Source organism: Lontra canadensis, unplaced genomic scaffold (genome assembly GCF_010015895.1).
Source record: "Lontra canadensis isolate GAN:19392208 unplaced genomic scaffold, GSC_riverotter_1.0 scaffold51, whole genome shotgun sequence".
NCBI lineage: Eukaryota > Metazoa > Chordata > Mammalia > Carnivora > Mustelidae > Lontra > Lontra canadensis.
Window position 1 is genome coordinate 10502653 of NW_022631045.1, and position 19328 is coordinate 10521980.

Here is a 19328-nt window from a genome sequence, read left to right on the forward strand (position 1 = left end):
GCCAAGAGGAAGAAACCTGAATGTTCATCAACAGATGAAAAATAAGAAAAATCATATATACATACAATGGAATATATTCAGCCTTTTAAAAAAAGGAAATCCTGACACATGCTAAGCATGAACTTTGAAGACCATTACGCTAAGTAAAATGAACCAGTCACAAAAAAGACAAATACTGCATGACTCCATGTACATGAGGTTTAACTACATCTAAAACAATCAAACTCTTAAAAACAGAAAGTAAAATGGGATTGCCAGGTGCTAAAAAAAAGCAGCAGAAGGGGAACTGTTCAACGGATATAGTTCCAGTTTTGCAAGATGAAAAAGTTCTAGAGATTTGCTACACAACAATATAAAATTAACACTACTGTACTGTATACTTAAAAATGATTAAGACAGTAATTTTAATATATATATTTGACCACAATTTAAAAAAAAAAGAAAAGACAACTCTAGACCAGAAACTTGATGAGGTCCTATGGTTGGCAATATTTTCCTTCTGTGCACTGTCATATATCAATATTCCAGAAGAATGACAGGTACCTGAGGACAATGGAAACTTTATGCTTGGAACTCTCCCAGACCTTGCCCTGTGCGTTTTCATTTGATTGGCTGGTTCTGATTTGTGTCCTTTGGCTGTAGTAAAACTATAATCATAAGTGTAATATTTCCTAAGTTCTGTGATTCACTCTAGCAAATTATGAAACCTGAAGGGGTACTAGAAACCCCCAAATTTGTAACCAGCTATTAAGCATACAAGTTACCTAGGGAACCCCAAACTTGAGGCTGGTGTCTGAAGTGAGTGAGCACAGGCATGTGGAGGCCATACCCTTAACCTGTGAGGTTTGGCCCAATTCTGGGTACATGGTATCAGAATTCACTATAATACACACAGACAAAACTTTTAATGAAAGAATTCATTGTGCCTCCTGAGACTCAAGAAGAGAAAAAAAGCTACACTAAAGAGAAATGCTCAAAATTATAGTCTAATTTTTAGTTCCCCTATAAATTTTAAATGAAAAGGTATTTTTCACTTCCTTTCTAGAAAGGCAGTTCATAATTATAAGCTTTTACAAAGAACTAAAAGGGGGGGGGATACAGATTTAAGAAGACCATGTATGACTAATATCATGCTATTGAAGTAGAATATAGGTAAATTAATGTACAGATAACCCCAAAATATAATTTTATACAACAAATGAGGTAGAAACCAACAAACTTTTAAAATATTTTAACATTTTTATTTTATTTTATTTAAGATTTTATTTATTTATTTATTTGAGAGAGAGAGAACAGCAGAGGGAGAAACAGACTCCTGCTAAGCAGGGAGCCCAATACAGGGCTCAATCCCAGGACCCTGGGATCATGACCTGAGCCAAAGGCAGATGTTTAACCATTTGAGCCACCCAGGCACCCCTGGACATTTTATTTTAGTTTTACCTTTTTAAAAATATCTATTGATAAGAACAATTAAGAGCCACAAAGAAGGCAGCACTATTAAAGGGGAAAAGATATTAAATTCTCACTGAAGTAATGATTAAGTCTCCAAGAGTTAGCTATAAGTTGGGAAAAAAGACAAAAAAAAACAAAATATGAAATAATAGTATAGAAAAGAAAGCGAACAGACTCTCTGTGTTATTAATTCCCTAACCGATTAGAAAGAAACCCCAAAATTATAGGCAGCTGATCAGAAGAAAGCTTACATAGGTAAATATAGATCAATTAAAACAATGACTATAGTTTTGCATTTGGTCATGACTGCTGAATGTTTAAACAATTGGTTTTAAGTTTTAATTTTAGTAATAAACTTTCAGAACTACTTAAGTTCTAGCAAATAGTTGTAAATTCAAATAAATTAATAATGCTATTTTCTCCTTCTTAACCTAAATTCTTCTTTTCTTTGGTCCTACAAAAAATTTTGCCTTAATACAGATCTGAATTTTAAATATGACAAATAAGCAACTTAATAAAAATGTCTTTTGAGAATAATAAAAGTGGGTGCCTGGGTGGCACAGTTTGTTAAGCGTCCAGCTCTTGGTTTCAGCTCAGGTCGTGATCTCAGGGTCAGGAGATCAAGCCCCACGATGGGCTCCACACTCAGCACAGAGACTGCTTAAGACTTTCTCTCCCTTGGGCACCTGGGTGGTTCAACCTCAACCTCAAGAGCTTAAAGCCTCTGCCTGCGGCTCAGGTCATGATCCCAGGGTCCTGGGATCGAGCCCTGCATCAGGCTCTCTGCTCAGCAGCAAGCCTGCTTCCTCCTCTCTGACTGCCTCTCTGCCTATTTGTGATCTCTGCCTGTCAAATAAATAAATAAAATCTTAATTAAAAAAAAAGAAAAAGAAAAAGACTTTCTCTCCCTCTCCTTCTGTCCCTGGCCCCTCACTCTCTCAAATAAATCTAAAAAAAAAACAAAAAAAAAAACCAAAACAATAAAAGTATGGAAAATAAAATTTGAAATTCTTGAAGCATTTGTTATCTATTCCAGGCAAAGTAAAAAACTCTATATGGTTAAATGCACCATTCATTTATAGCAGATTACAATGTTTTACTAAAAAAAAAAGTAAAATAGCAAATGTAATTTGCTATATTAGATTTGTTCAGCCCAAAGGTACCCAATAGGTACTGGGAAAATGTTAAGAAATATAATTTTGAAAAAGTGCCAATACAGAGTAGGTACTTAAATTGATTTTTTCGACATACCATCCCTATGGTAAATATCTACCCAAGCTTTCTGATGTAACACATACTAAGAAGACCAATAGAGCCTATGATATACTCCTAAAAAGAGATAAGGAACAAAAACAATTTTTAATGATCAGCTGACTTCTATAAACAGAACTTTAATTCAATAAAAAATGTTCGTTTCTTTTTAAATAGACTGATTTTTTCTTAGAGCTCCCAAAATGCTTGCCATATCCCAAAAGGTAACATCAACCAACACTACATTGGTTTAATGCAATAACATCAAAGAACACTTGGCCAAATGGTTTTATTGGTACTATCAAATTTTTATTTTTCTAATTTTTTTTAAAGATTTTATTTATTTATATGAGAGGGAGGGAAAGAGGGAGCTAGGGAAAGAGAGAAAGAGAGCACAAGTTGGGGGAGGAGAAGAGAGAGAAAGGGGGAGAAAAGCAGACTCCTGGCTGAGCACAGAGCCCAACACAGGGTTCAATCCCATGACCTGAGTCAAAGTTAGACACTTAATTGACTGAACCACCCAGGCACCCCACTGGTACTATCAAATTTTAAGTCTCAGTTATTACAACTATGCAGTGTGAAATAAAAACATTTTTCCCACACAAGACTCAGAGAGTTCTCTAAAAATTCAAGTCCTTAAAATGAACTCAAATTTGATCCTTTTCCCTGATGCATTTGGTTATGACTCTTCTCTCAGTGGTCATTATATTTTTAATAAAATATTTTCAGTGTGTTATAGTTGTATCTTTAATAACACATATTCAGTTTGCCATATTTACTCCAATCAAAATGAGGTACTCTGAATGTTTACTATTATAGGACTCATAACTCTAAAACGAAAAGTAAAAACATAACTTACAAAATGAAACATGTTGATAGACAACATCAATAGAAAAGAAAATACAGTGAAAATAAGTGAATTTGTAAAAATACGGTTTTTGTAAATGTGTGTAATATATAAGGTTATTGTCATGAGACTTCTAAAGTAACTTACAAAACTAAATTCTACCACATAGAAAAACCTATATTGGTAAAGACATCACTTACAAATAAAACTATGTCTTTTATCCTGTATATCCTGAGTGGGTTTTTACTACCATCTAGTGTTATATCTTAAGAAATACTTTCTTGCAAAAATTAAGTTACAAAAGACACTTTACAATATTACTCAAACATTACTAGATTTAATTAACTGTAGGAAAAAAAATCACAGTATAGAAAATAGCTATTTTCTAAAAGCTGTCTTATGTAAGAAACCTATTTTCATTACTCTTAAAATTTTTGTTGTATTACTAATTGTGTAATTGTGTAATGTACATCAAATCCTTTCTAGGGCTTCCAAATACATACTCAAGTTGCTTCAAAAGACAAAATAGCTACTACAAAGATTCGGCCCATTAAATCTAGCCAATGCATTCAAAAGGTCAGATAGTTATAGTATAAAATGATTATCAATGTTCTCTCAATCCCAAGAGGTCTATGAAAGGACTTCCTCCTCACCTGACACCTTAAGTGCTAGCATTTTAGGTTCCATAAAGAGAGAAAAGCAAAGGTACGGTTATGCTCCTCAGAATCATATTGTTTGCTATTGAATGTCAGTCATCCTTCAACTTGCCAAACACCAAAATGCCTAGTGAAATAAACCCCAAACCATAAAAAAACAAAAAACAAACAAACAAAAAAAACAAAAACAAAACACCAAGAGGTTGAAAAGGAAGAAGATGAAGCCATGGAAACACATTCTTTTAATGGGTTCAGAAACTATCTTTGTTAAAAGATTTTACTCTGCTAGAAATTATTTTCTCGGGCACCTGGGTGATTCAGTTGGTTAAGCGACTGCCTTCAGCTCAGGTCATGATCCTGGAAGTCCTGGGATCAAGTCCTGCATCGGGCTCCCAGCTCCATGGGGAGTCTGCTTCTCCCTCTGACCTCCCCTGTCATGCTCTCTCTCTTTCCCTCAAATAAATAAATAAATTCTTTAAAAAAAGAAAAAGAAAAAATTATTTTCTCAGTCTATGGAATCTAGAGATGAATCCAAAGGATTTAAGCTGCTTTTAGTAAATTAACAATTTAGAAGTCCTGTGGATTCTATTTCAGCAAGGTTTTGCCTACAGCTTTTTTTACCACAGTATTACATATTAAATTTTATATCATTAACCATGCAGGGTTTTTTTAAATGACACAAAAATATTGTGCTCATGACATATACAAATAAGATTATGGATCACACCTTTTTAATCCTTCCCATACAAACAGAAATAATCAACCTTTAAAATTGAATGTAGTAAAATCATCCTGAAGGTATCCTGTCTACAATTACTCACTTGAAATGACCTTTCCATTGTTATTGCAAAGTAGTATTCTCTCCGGGGATATCTTCTCTCACAAACCAATACTTGATTGCATATTCTGCCTTTTTCTCCTGTTTGCTTGGTAAACAACTTTTTCCCAATCATTTGTGAGGAAACAGCTTTTGCTTCTTCTGGACTGAAAAAAGAAAAAGAACTCAAATTTTTTTTCTCCTCCAACTGAGAAAAACAAAAACAGATGACAACCAAAATTCTATCTCACTTAATATTTATTTTAATATTTTTTTAAGATTTATTAATTTGAGAGAGAGAGAGAGAGAATACACCAACAGGGGGAGAGGCAGAGGAAGAGAAACTCAAACAGACTCTGTGCTTAGTGCGGAGCCCGACATGGGTCAATCTGAAGACCCTGAGATCATGACCTGAGTCAAAATCAAGAGTAGAACACTCAACTGACAGAATACCTAGGAACCCCACTCATTTAATATTTAAATTTCAGTATTCTCATCAATTCAGTAATAAGGGATAATTTTTAAAATATATTTTTTCTTTAATAGTGATGATTTTTCTTTAAAAAGCAGGACTTACGAGAAAACTATCTTCACTCCTCCTTTGAGGCCACTCTCAAATGTTCCTTTTCCTCTACCACCAGCTAAAACCTGTGCCTTTATCACAACGTCTTTTGAACCTAGAAGAAAAACACTTCCATTAGATAAGCAGCATGGAATAGCATGCAAGATGTTACTGTTATTAAGCATATATATTAAGTGATGTTATTAAATGCAGTAAAGACTCATTTACCCACAATGTCAAAAAAATGTAGTCCACATATATAATTTTTCTAGATTAGAACATTAAAACATTCACCATCTAAAGATCCACAAGCTAAAAAATTAGCCACTCATATGATACCATTTCTTAAAGTAGACTGAAAATAATTTTACTTTTCCTTAACACTGAATATCTAATGCTTTGGAAGATATTAAAAGTATAAAAATTAAGATTCAAATGACTTCCCAACATTTCCCTCCCTTTCTGTTCACATGTAAAATTGCTATCCTGTGAAAATTTGAGTTAAAAATGCTACTCTGAGCAGAATATACATTATAACTTAAGGGAAAACTACCAGTACTGATACCAACTTACATTGTTCCAGTAACAGAAAGACTTCTTAATACACATTCTTGAGCTACACTGTTATGAGGAGTATTATCAGAAGTTAAACTATATTTACCAGAAGATTCAGGGATGTTACATTTATAAGTCTTAAATTTTTAATTTTTTATAATACTTTTAAAAATTTTTTAATGAAATTTTTAAAATAAATACCCAGAATTTTTCTTCTTTAACAGGTAGACTGATCTCTCTTCTATCTTCCTCTTTCTAATGTGCTGAAGAAAAGCAGCAAACCAGCTGGTTAACCTGGGTACCCCTCATCATTCATGGTCTAAGGCTACTCCTCTTCGAGGGGCATTCTCTGTCTCCCCAGACACAGAGAATTTCAGAATCTCCTCATTTTGCCTCTTACAGCATTGTGCCTATACTAGCAGTGCAACACTTATATTACATTATGGCAAAATAATAACCTTATTCTAATTGGTCACAATCCCAAAGCAGTCCCTCGTATGTAACTACCAATCCATGCACACACCATGCAGAATGTGGGGACTCTCACCTAATCAGATAAACCAACAAAATCAAAGAGATAACAAACACAGTTTCTGATAAAACCAGTAAGAACTGACCTAAAGTTTACACCTAAACAATTATTTAAAAAGAATGTTTAGAAAATTTATGATGTAAATGAGTCTACATTTAGAAATTAGAAGATGGCCCTTATGTCAGTTAAGGATGTTTTTTAAAAAGCCATCTTTCTTACACCCCATACCCATCTTTAAAATTTATCCAGAATCTTGACCACTCCTCATCACCTAGTTTGAACCCTAGTCCCAATCACCATTCTATCTCACCTAGATTACCCCCGTCCTGACAGTATTCTCAAAGCAGCGAAGAGAGCACATCGCTCCTCTATTTAAAACCTTACAGTGAATGCCCATTTTACTCAAAGTGAAAGTCACACTCCTTACAGTGACCTACAAGGACCTATATAATCCCCCAGTACCCTTACTATTTGTATCCCCTATAAGCTCCTCATCGTTCACTCCACTCCAGCTACACTAGTCTCCACTGTTCCCAGGCATACTTCCGCCTTCGGGATTTGGCTCTAATGCTCCCTCCGCCCGGAATACTCTTCATCAGGTACAGGAATCCTCTGCTTTTCAAAAGTTGGCATTACAGCACTTCACTTTTACAGAAAACCTACATCAGTTACCTGTTTTCACTAACCAAAAGAAATCTGAAAGTGATCTTTACTTCTGCAAAAATATCAGTGTTGATTTTGCAGAGAGCCATTACAGAGGTAGCATGTACCCCAAGCCACAAAAGTGGCCAAGCTCTTTACCCAGGAACTATACTCAGCATCCAGCCACCAAAGCTTTGAACTGTGTCTGTGAGCATCTGCTTTAACCTAGGAAGGGTCATTTACTGGGTCTGAGAACGCCTGAAATTTTTTCCTCATAATTAATGCTAACTTCTTTCACTTTATGCCATTTTGGCCTACAAAAGGTTTCACAAGAATGCTCTACTTTCAGATACCAGAAGACACCTGTAACCACTTAAGAAAGGTCCACATTCCTTTCAAGTTTTTCTTCTTACATCTCATTATCCATTAGGCTTACCCTGATCATTTTATTTAATAATACAACCTGCCCACCAGGGACCAAGCCTCTTTACCCTGCTTATTTATTTTCCATAGAATTCATCACCTTCAAACATAATATATAATTTTCTCATGTTTACCATTTATTGTTTTGCTCCCCCACTAGAATACAGGCTCCAAAAGGGCAAAATCTTCGTTGTGTTCACTGATGTTCTCAAGCTCCTGGGAGCATTTCTAGCATATATTTTCTGAATGTTGAATAAAAGAACATTTAAAAATGGAAAGAATTGTTGCATACCTTGATTTTCCACTGCTCTTTTAAAAACTCAGAACTGGAAATACTGGGACCTGCAACTAAAGCTGATTAGAAATGCCTGGTTTACACAAGACAGACCCTTTTCTATCTGCCACAATCCCCACCATTCCCAGGTAAAAACAACTAATATTAGATGAAGAATAGAGAAAACTTAAAAAATGTCCTTAAAATGAACAATTTTCTTATTGGAAAGAAAACAGGTAGCCTCTGGGACAATTGGAAATTACAGAGTTCATGCCCAAACTAAAAGGAGCAGCCACTAGTCATTTTACCTGTTTCTGGTTACCTGGCTTTTCCAGTACTTTAGAAATATTCATTTATATCCAAAGAGAATAAATGTAATCCCAACAGTGTAAATATAACATAAAAATGGACAATAAACTGGTGATTTGCTAGGCTAAATTCAAACATTCCTAACATTAAACTGAGAACTTAAAAAACTGACCTATTAGAGTAATAAAGCTCTACTTTTTCAAAATACATTTTACAAGACACGAAGTCTCTTCCTCCACAAAGTGTCAATTTCCTTTCTTTAGGAATATAAATTCCTTAAGGGCAGAGAAGATTCCTCAAAAGTTCCTTCTAAAAAAGCCCTTCACAACAAAAGAAACACCAAAAAAATTTAATGAATACAGTTTCATCAAGACAAGAGGGATTACAAGAGAAATCTGAGGACAACTGATTGAAACAAAGATTTTATTCAATTCCATTAATTCATTCAACAATTACATCTATATACCAGTTACTTGCTGGAGCCATAGATCTACCAATGAGCAAGAGAGACCTACCTGCCCTTAGAGAGCTTACAGTCTTACTAGATTTGGCCCTTTGCTGTAGTCAGACAAGACCTTTAATGGATTCCAAGGTTGTCTTTAAAATATAGTCATACCCCTCCTAGCTGTAGTTAGTCATAAATGTCTTAAACATTCTTCATATATATAGTCATTAATAAAGCACTGAGGAGAAAAAAAAAGAAGGCAAAGTCCTATTTTATGCCTTTAGAATCTCCCTCCAGGCTGTTATTCATTAATTGGCAACCTTTGCACATGTTTATTCAGTCAGACAAAAATTCCACCTTAATTATACTAGAATCTTATACATTAGGACTAAGACATAGAACGGCTGAGTAAATAAAAAAACAGACTAATCTATGCTGACTGTAAGAGACTCACTTTAGATATAAGGACACGAACAGACTGAAAGTGAAAGGATGAACAAAGATATTGCATGCAAATGGAAACCAAAAGAAAGCTGGGGTAGCTATATTTATATCAGACAAAATCAACTTTATAACAAAGACTGTAACAAGAGACAAAGAAGGGTGTTCCATAATGATAAAAGGGTCAATCCAACAATGGGATATATCATTGGTAAATATTTATGCACCTAACATAAGAGCTCCTAAATATATAAAGCAAATGTTAACAGACATAAAGGGGGAAACAGACAAGCAATACAATTAATAGTAGGGGATTTCAATACCTACATACATCAATCAATAAGATCACCCAGACAGAAAATCAATAAGCAAACACAGGCCTTAAACAACATATCCGACCATGGTCTTAATATATATATACAATGTTCCATCCAAAAGCAACAATACATATTCTTCTCAAGTGCACATGGAACATACTCCAGGAGAGATCACATGGTAAACCACAGAACAAGTCTTAATAAATTTAAGAGGACTGAAATCCCATCAAGTATTTTTTCCAACCACAATGGTATGAAACCAGAAATCAATTAAAGGAAGAAACCCGGAAAATTCACAAATCATGAAGACTAAACTGCATGCTGTCAATGGGTCAAGGAAAAATCAAAAAAGAAATTAAAAAACACACTGAGACAAACAAAATGGAAATATACCAAAATTTATGGAATCAGCAAAAGCAGTCTAAGAATTCACAGTAATAAAAGTCTATCTCAAGAAACAAGAAACGTCTAAACAAATTAACTCTGCACCGCAAGGAACTAAGAAAGAAGAACAGATGAAGCCCAAAGTTAGTAGAAGGAAGGAAATAACCAAGGTTAGAACATAAATAAAATAGAGATTAAACAGACAATGGAAAAGATCAATGAAAGTAAGAGCTGCTTCTTCGAAAAGATGAACAATATGACAAACCTTCAGCTAGACTCACCAACAACAACAAAAAAAGAGTGGATTCATAAAATCAGACACAAAAAAGATGAGATATTACAACTGAACACTCAGAAATACAAAGGATAAGAGACTATTATGATCAATTACACGACAACAAATTGGACAACCAAGAAGAAATAAATTCCTTGAAACATACAACCTACCAAGACTGGGTTATGAAGAAACATAAAATCTTAACAGATTACCAGTAAGGAGATTGAATCAGTAGTAAAAATCCTCCCAGCAAATGAAGGTCCAGATCCAGATGGCTCACTGGTGAATACTATCAACATTAAAAAAAGAATATCAATCCTTCTCAAACTCTTCCAAAAAACAAAAGAGGTGGGAACATTTGCAATTTGTTTTACAAAGCCAGAATTACCCTGATACCAAAACCAGACAAGGATGCCAGAAGCAAAGAAAACTACAGACCAATATCCCTGATGAACACAGACGTAAAAATCGTCGACAAAATATTAGCAAACTGAATACAACAATACATTAAAAGAACCATATATACCATCATCAACTGGGATTTATTCCAGGGATGAAGACTGATTTAACATCTACAAATCAGTCACTGTGATACACTTTACTAATAAAATGAAGGGTAAAAAATATATGATCATCTCAACAGATGCCCAAAAAAAAGCAGTTGGCAAAATTCAACATCCATTGATGTAAAAACCTCAACAAGGCAGTATAGAAGGAACATACCTCAACATAATAAAGGCCATATATGGCAAGCCCACAGCTAAATATCCAACTCAACAGTGAAAAGTTGACAGCTTTGCCTCTAAGATCAGCAACAGGAGAAGGAGGTCCACTCCTGCCACTTTAACACAGAGCTGGGAGTCCTAGCTATAGCAATTAGGCAAGAAAAAGAAATAAAAGGCATCCAAACTGGAAAGGAAGAAGTAAAACTGTTCACTATTTGCATATGACATGATATTATATATAGAAAACCTTAAAGATCCCATCAAAAAACCATTAGAATAAATGAATTCACTAATACTGCAGGACACAAAGTCAATACACAAAAGTCAATTGCATTTCTATACATTAATCATGAACTATCAGAGAATTTTTTTTAAAAAGTCTCATCTACAACTGCAGCAAAAGAATAAAATACCTATGGATAAATTTAACCAAGGAGGTAAAAGACCTGTGTACTGAACTGTAGGCATTGATTAAAGAAATTGAAGAAGACAAAAATAAATGGAAAGATCTTCCATACTGAAAAATTGAAATAATACAGTTAAAATGTCCATACTACCCATAGCAATCCACAGATTCAATTCAATCCCTATCACAATTCCAATGGCATTTTTCAAAAAATAGAACAAACAATCCTAAAATTAGTATGGAACCAAAAAAACAACCCCAAGCAGCCAATGCAATCTTGCAAAAACAGAAAAAAAGCTGGAGATACCACACTCCTGGATTTCAAACTATATTACAAAGCTACAATAATCAAAACAGTATACTTCTGACATAACAAAACAAAGTAGAGAGCCCAGAAATAAATCCATTTTTACATGGTCAATTAATTTATATCAAAAAGGAGCCAAGAATATAAAATGTAAAAAAGATAGTCTCTTCAATAAATGGTGTTGGGAAGGGGCGCCTGGATGGCTCAGTTGGTTAAGCGTCCGACCCTTGATTTTAGCTCAGGTCATAATCTCAGGGTCCTGGGATCAAGCCCTGTGTTAGGCTCCGCAGGGAGTCTACTTGGAATTCTCCCTTCCTCTCTCCCCTCACCCCCACACTTGCTCGCTTTCTGTCTAAAAATAAATAAATCTTAAAAACTTTTTAAATAAATGACTAAAAGAAATGATGTTGGGAAAACTAGACAGCCATATGCAAAAGCATGAAAGTCAACCACCATCTTACACCATACAGAAAAATTAACTTGAAGTGCATTAAAGACTTGAACGTAAGACCTAAAAATACCCCATAAAATTCGAAGAAAATAGACGTGGCAAGCTCTTTGACATTAGGTCTTGGTGATGATGTTTCCAATCTGACAACGAAAGTAAAAGCAACAAAAGCAAAAATAAGTGGGATATGTCAAATTAAAACACATCTGCATACCAAAGGAAATCATCAACAAAATAAAACAGCAACCTACTGAGAGAAAATATTTGCAAATCATACCATAATCATAACTCTGACAATATCCAAAACATATAGAGAACTCAAACAACTCAATTATAGGGAAAAAAATTGATTAAACAACAGGCAGAAGATGTGAAGACATTTTTCCAAAGACATACAAATGGTCAGCAGACATATAAAAAAAATGCTCAAAATCACTATATATCAGGGAAATCTAAATCAAAACCAGAAAAAGATATATCTCATACCTGCTACAATGGCTATTATAGAAAAAAGACAAGGAATAACAAGTGTTGATGAGGATCTGAAGCAAAGGGAACATTCACGCACTGTTGATGGGAATATAAATTGGTGCAGCCTTGTAGAAAACAGTAAAGAGGTTCCTCAAAAAAAATAAAAATAGAACTACTATATGATACAGCAATTTCACTTCTGGATATTTATCTGAAGAAAACACTAACTTGAAAAAATACATGTACCCCATGTTCACTGCAGCACTATTTACAATAACCAAGATATGGAAACAACATCCCCTGATGGATGAATGGGGGAAGAAATTATGGTATATGCACATGGCGTGTGTGTGTGTGTATTCAGCCACAAAAAGAGAGTAACACTTTGCCATTTGCAACAACATGGATGTGGATCTGATGGCTAAGAAAGCCAGAGAAAGACATATTCCATATGAATGGAATCTTATATATGAACTGGAAAACAAAACAAAACAACTAAGCTCATAGATACAGAGAACAGATTCGTAGCTGCCAGAGGGAGGGGATAGGGGATAGGAAAAATGGATGAAGGCAGTCAAAATTAAAGAAAAAAAAGAAAAAGATGGGACTTAAGACCCATTTCAAACTTCTAACCTCATAAGACATAAGTTTATGTTTTAAGCAATTAAAAAATATGTAGCAGATATAAGTACTATTATTCATGAAATTTAGAATTTGGCAATTAAAGCCTACTCTAAGCATCAACAAAATATGCAAAAAAGACAAGACTAGTCTGGCAACATAAATTTCACTAGGTTGAACAATTTTCAAGCAACAAAATGATTACATTGTGTCTAATTTCAAACAGGGAAAGTCAATTCAGTTGCAATTCTATTTAGGGTAACAGAGAAACTAAGATGTACTTGTAGCTGAACTATGTACTCCGGTTTCCCCCTTTTAAAATTCTATGAAGCGGGCGCCTGGGTGGCTCAGTGGGTTAGGCTGCTGCCTTCAGCTCAGGTCATGGTCTCAGGGTCCTAGGATCGAGTCCCGCGTCGGGCTCTCTGCTCAGCAGGGAGCCTGCTTCCCTCTCTCTCTCTCTCTCTCTGCCTGCCTCTCCATCTACTTGTGATCTCTGTCAAATAAATAAGTAAAATCTTAAAAAAAATAAAAAATAAAAAATAAAATAAAAAAATAAAAAATAAATAAAATTCTATGAAGCACAGCTTTTAATAGTTCCTCTAAAATTAGAACAAAAATGGGAGAAACTTTCAAAGCCTAAAAGATACTATTCTTGGCAATACAGAATTATGAAATCAATGAGATGTCCACTACAGACTTATCATTAAAAATGGATATGACGGGGGAACCTGAGTAGCTCAGTTGGTTAAGACTGCCTTCAGCTCGGGTCAGGATCTCAGGGTCCTGGGATCAAGTCCCCCATCAGGCTCCTTGCTCAGCAGGGAGTCGGCTTCTCCCTCTGCCTGACGCTCCCCCCTGCTTGTGATCTCTCTCTCTATCTCAAATAAATAAATAAATAAAATCTTTTTTAAAAAAGTGGTTATGAAGGGATGCCTGGGTAGCTCAGTTGGTTAACTGTCTGCCTTCAGCTCAAGCTGATTCCAGGGTCCTGGGATAGTCCTGCATTGGGCCCCTTGCTCCGCAAGAAGCCTTCTTCTTCCTCTGCCTGCTGTTCTCCCACCTGTGTGCACACAAGAGCACTCTCTCTGACAAATAAATCTTTCCAAATAATAAATAAGTAAGTAAAAAAATAAAATAAAAATGGATATGAAAAGGGGAGCCTCGGTGGCTCAGCTGTTTACACCTTTGACTCTTGATTTTGGCTCAGGTCATTATCTCAGGGTCCTGGGATCAAGCTCTGTGTCAGGCTCCATGCTCAGCCGGGAGTCTGCTTGAGATTCTCTCTCTCCCTCTGCCCCTACCTCTGTGCATGCTCTCAATTTCTCTCTCTTAAGATAAATAAATCTTTTAAAAAATGGATATGAGAAAACCAGTCTATTAAAACACAGACACACACACACACACACACACACACACACACACACACACACACACAGGAAAAGAGAAGAAACTAGGTTTCTTCCCAACCATTCTTCCATCCCTAACTTCAATTATTCGTAACAGGCAAAACTAGCCTCCTGGCCAGTGTATCCAACTTTTTTCACATCACGATATACACAGAAAATTATAGAATTTGTAGGGAACACTGGGGAAAGAGGCCAGGGCTATTTCAGGAGGAGTCACCAGTTGTAGGCTCAGTGGCCCCAGACCCCATGCTAACTCACAGAACTGAGGGGAAGCAAGTTTGGCCCACCTGTAATGCATTTATATCTCACTGTTTCAGTTGGTGATGTAAGAGTTCTAATAAATGGGAATTAATACTTTGTGAGTTGTTCAAATATTCAAGAAGCAAAGTAGCCAAAATCAAAATTAGGAATTGCTAGCTAGATGGACAGAGCCAGGTGTATTTCTAAGGCATCTTATACCATACCTTATTAGATCCTATAAGCAAGATTTTCTGACATTAATGACTCCCAACAAAAGACAAAACTGTCCTCAACATCTTCAGAGTAGTTGCTAAATATATCTTTTAAAAGTAGCATTTCTGGGGCACCTGGGTAGCTTCAGTGGGTTAAAGGCTCTGCCTTCAGCTCAAGTCATGATCCCAGGATCCTGGGATCAAGCCCCACATTGGGCTCTCTGCTCAGCAGGGAGCCTGCCTCTCTGCCTACGTGTGATCTCTGTCAAATAAATTAAAAAATATTTAAAAAATTAAAAAGTAGCATTTCCGAGTTTCTGAATTTAAAAGACCTCCTTTATCACTAATCCCACTTCCATACTATAATCATCATCTGCAGTGTTACTTGACAGAAACATACTTTCTAGATGAACAAGATACCTTCTGTTCCAAGGGGCTCAAAATCAGTGCTGTCTACTTGCTCCTTACTTCACATTAAGCCCTGGTCCCAGAGACCTTCCCAGAAATACTCATAATTAGAGTATACCCTGTGCATGTTAACTATTCTTTCTTCCTTTGATCATTCAAGCATCATTAAAGCTTATAAGGAGTAAGGAAACCAAGAAAGTGGTAGCCAAATAAATCCTACTTGTTTTATGAAAAAGTTCCTACACAGTTTTTTTTGACAAAACAATGAATTTTGACTAAATGAGAAAATACATGGAAAATACAGAAAAACGAATTATAGTGATTCGGAAATAGAAAAGCGAATTATAGTGATTCGGAAATAGAAAACAATAGTTTTTACCAACTTCATATATATAAATCAGGCCTTACTGACACTGGCATGAAAAACATTTTAAGCTTCAGCATTACAACAAAGGAAAGAATTGGTAAACAAAAAATCATCAACACAAGGGATTAGACTAATAAAAATAAAAGAACAAAGTCAAGGGTCTAAATTTCATTCTTTTTTTTTTTTAAAGATTTTATTTATTTATTTGACAGAGAGAGATCACAAGTAGACAGAGAGGCAGGCAGAGAGAGAGAGAGAGAGAGGGAAGCAGGCTCCCTGCTGAACAGAGAGCCCGATGCGGGACTCGATCCCAGGACCCTGAGATCATGACCTGAGCCGAAGGCAGCGGCTTAACCCACTGAGCCACCCAGGCGCCCATGTCTAAATTTCATTCTTAAGGACAGAAGGGCAAAATAAGAAAACCTTCTACTTTCTCAACTGCATTTCCAAGTTTTCCCTCCTACTTAGCTGACTCTTCTTTACAAATTAAAGTTTAGGTCATATAGATAAGATCAAACCTCAAGGGAATAATTATTAATAAGTAGCCTTTGCAAGAAATACTACAGAAATACAAAGTATAATCACGAGTTTTCTTTACACTTGACCTTTAAGAGCCTCTACCATACAGTGTTTTGAAGGTAAAAGCGAGGCACATCTTTTACCATGCACAAGTTCCAGCTACAGGGCACCATTAATTAACAAAAATTTTCCCCAAATTAATATCAATTTACACAAGGCTTTCAACGAATAAAAAGAAGTGTGCTTATAACCTGAATAAAGAGGACTTTTTTCTGATTAATAAAAAATTAAACTGTCAATGAAAAATCATGTTTCCAAGTAAACATCTCATTCAAAAATATATGACATATGTCTGAACTTGTACATGCCCTCACTTTTAAAGAAAAACTCATTCTAGAAACAAGTAAGTACAAAACGAGAGTAAAACTTAAAAATTTTAAACATTTTTAAATGTTCCACTGTCTTCTTAAAATACTAATAAAAGCAAAGTCTTCACCAAAGCACATTCAAAGCCTTATTAATCAAGTATACATATAACAGAGATTGTGCTAATCTACATAAAATTGGTGGAATTTTAAATATTGCTAAAAATAAAATACAATGTATAGCTACTACATTACTTGTTGTTATGGCCTCATATTAAATCATTAAAAATGTAAGGGGCGCCTGGGTGGCTCAGTGGGTTAAAGGCTCTGCCTTTGGCTCAGGTCATGATCCCAGGGTCCTGGGATCGAGCCCCGCATCAGGCTCTCTGCTCAGCAGAGAGCTTGCTTCCCCCCTCTCTCTCTGCCTGCCTCTCTGCCTGCTTGTGATCTCTGTCAAACTAAAAAAAAAAAAAAAAAAAAAATCTTTAAATCATTAAAAATGTAAAGTGAAGGATACCTTCTAAAGTCAGTATTTTTTAATTTTAAGATTAATATAAATTAACAAAATTCAAATTAACAAAAGCTATTTAGTTTTCTGTTAGCAATAAAAGACTTTACTAATAAACATGGGCAAGTACTTAATTCATTTAACAAATATCAATAGTTCTTGATTATGTAAGTGTCACGTACTCTTCTAAGAGTTTAGGATATATCACTGGACAAAATAAGACAAAGAAACCCTGCTCTCATGGAGCTTACAGTCTAGCACTCAGCTTCGCCTCTCCCTCCTACCACCCTGGTTCCATACTTTTCCTGTCAAGAGAAAGCTGGGGGAGTTTTATCAGACCTCTTTACAACCATATAAACAGCTAAGATTTTCTTCACTATTTTCTTGAAGAATCATCACAGACACCAGTCTTTTAAGCTTTAGAATCTTTCTTCCCATAATTATACTCCAACTAAAGACAGGACTTTAAAGGCTTCCTAATGCCAATGTAATTGGTTCTTAAGTTACTAGCTCTATGAGAGCTCAAAATAATCTCATAATTTCAGAATGTCAACAATCATAAAGTTCCACCTTCCCTTTTAAGTAAATAAAGTTTATTTTTTAAAAATAAAACAAAACCTATGAACTGTTATAAACTGTAAGTAAAGTTTATCAGAAGTGCCCATGTCAAAGTGGCCTAAGTTTTTCTTAAGTTAGTACCTAATTTTTTGGCAACTGCATAAGCTTCATCTGGTGATTTTGCCACATGTCCTTTGGGAATGGAGACACCAGCTTCTTGCAACAATTCCATACTCATGTATTCATGTAGTGAGAGATTCCTTTGTTGCTGCTGCTGTATTTGGAGTCCATGGTTGTTAAAAAATCCAGAACTTCCCAGAACCTAAAGAAATTGGGGACATATTATATATGACAGTAATTTGGAACTTATTAAAAACACTTTCTCAAAGTACTTTTTTATATACAGTACTTGGTTCTTCATAACTGTAATAAAACTGTTATATTAAACCATCAAAGAATAATATTCAGAGTACCTAAATTATAACCTAAGAGCTAACCTACCAGCTAAATATCAAATGTTACCCTTGTAGTTTTAACTATTTTCTCATCATGTCTAGTCCTACTTTTTATTTGAGCTCCACTACCATATCCCTAATGACCTACAGAGCATTTCTACCTCAATGCCAAATTCAGCAGATCTAAAACCAACCTCATCTTTTCCAACAAACCGAAAATCCTTCCCATTTTCTCCTCTCCATCATTCTTCCAGCACCTAACAAATTGCTTGGCACTAGATATATGGTAGTTAGTTGAGTGATAGTTGAGTGATTCCTCTTTCAAACACATAAGACTAAACGCTGGTTTCATCTGTAGTGATCACTGTGGTGTGCTACTCAGATTCCCCTTTCATAGCCCAGCTGCTGGGAGTGTTGGCTACTGACAGCTCTCTACTGAGTCCTCTCACTGGCGCTTCCTTGCCTAAAGTCACACCTTCCCACTGTCAGCCTGCATCCAATGACTGGTTGATGGGGTTTAAGGTAAGGTTATAAAGTCCTAGCACCTCACCCCAATTTGGGATAATTCTGAAGGACCATCTTAGTTCCAGATCTCCCAGAGGAGGCAAAAGTTCCTACTACAACTGCACCACAGTTCTACTTCTCCCACTATTCAAGCCTCCTTCCTTCACTCCCACAGGTGTTGATCCAGACACCACTTTCCAGGTTGATTTCCTCAATGAAACTCTTCATTTCATAGCCTGCAAATATAGAAATTCCTCAATCCTATCAACTTTATATGACAATATGTAGAACAAATTAAGTGCTATGAAAGCCCTGGAAGAATGAATTGAAATTACACATTTAAGTATTATCCATACATTTTCATTCTCTAAACAAGGAATGCAGAATACTGAAACACAGCTCATATGAAACACATAACAGCATAAGAATTGAATTTAAAGGGATCATATATACAGTCTATTTCTTTTTAATATAAAATATTGGAAACCATTTACTGATAGTCCATGTTACAGACAGTAAAAGGATTAGAAATGTACAGTTCTAGACTATCAACTATTGCTTAATTAAACAGTCTTTCTTGAAGGAAGTTCATGAACCATCTGCATCAAAATTACCTGGGATGTT

General features: G+C 35.4%; 1 protein-coding gene across 2 annotated transcripts in view; it reads right to left on the reverse strand.

Annotated features, from left to right (window-relative positions):
• SUCLA2 (succinate-CoA ligase ADP-forming subunit beta) overlaps positions 1 to 19328 on the reverse strand; it is a 57650-nt gene that overhangs the window by 23848 nt on the left and 14474 nt on the right. For both annotated transcript variants that reach the window (XM_032874025.1, XM_032874026.1), the window contains exons 2-4: positions 17887 to 18067; positions 5601 to 5700; positions 5028 to 5190 (exon numbers count right to left, since the gene is read on the reverse strand). In XM_032874025.1, coding sequence (XP_032729916.1) covers positions 5028 to 5190; positions 5601 to 5700; positions 17887 to 18067 — 444 coding nt within the window. The remainder of the gene's footprint in view (positions 1 to 5027; positions 5191 to 5600; positions 5701 to 17886; positions 18068 to 19328) is intronic.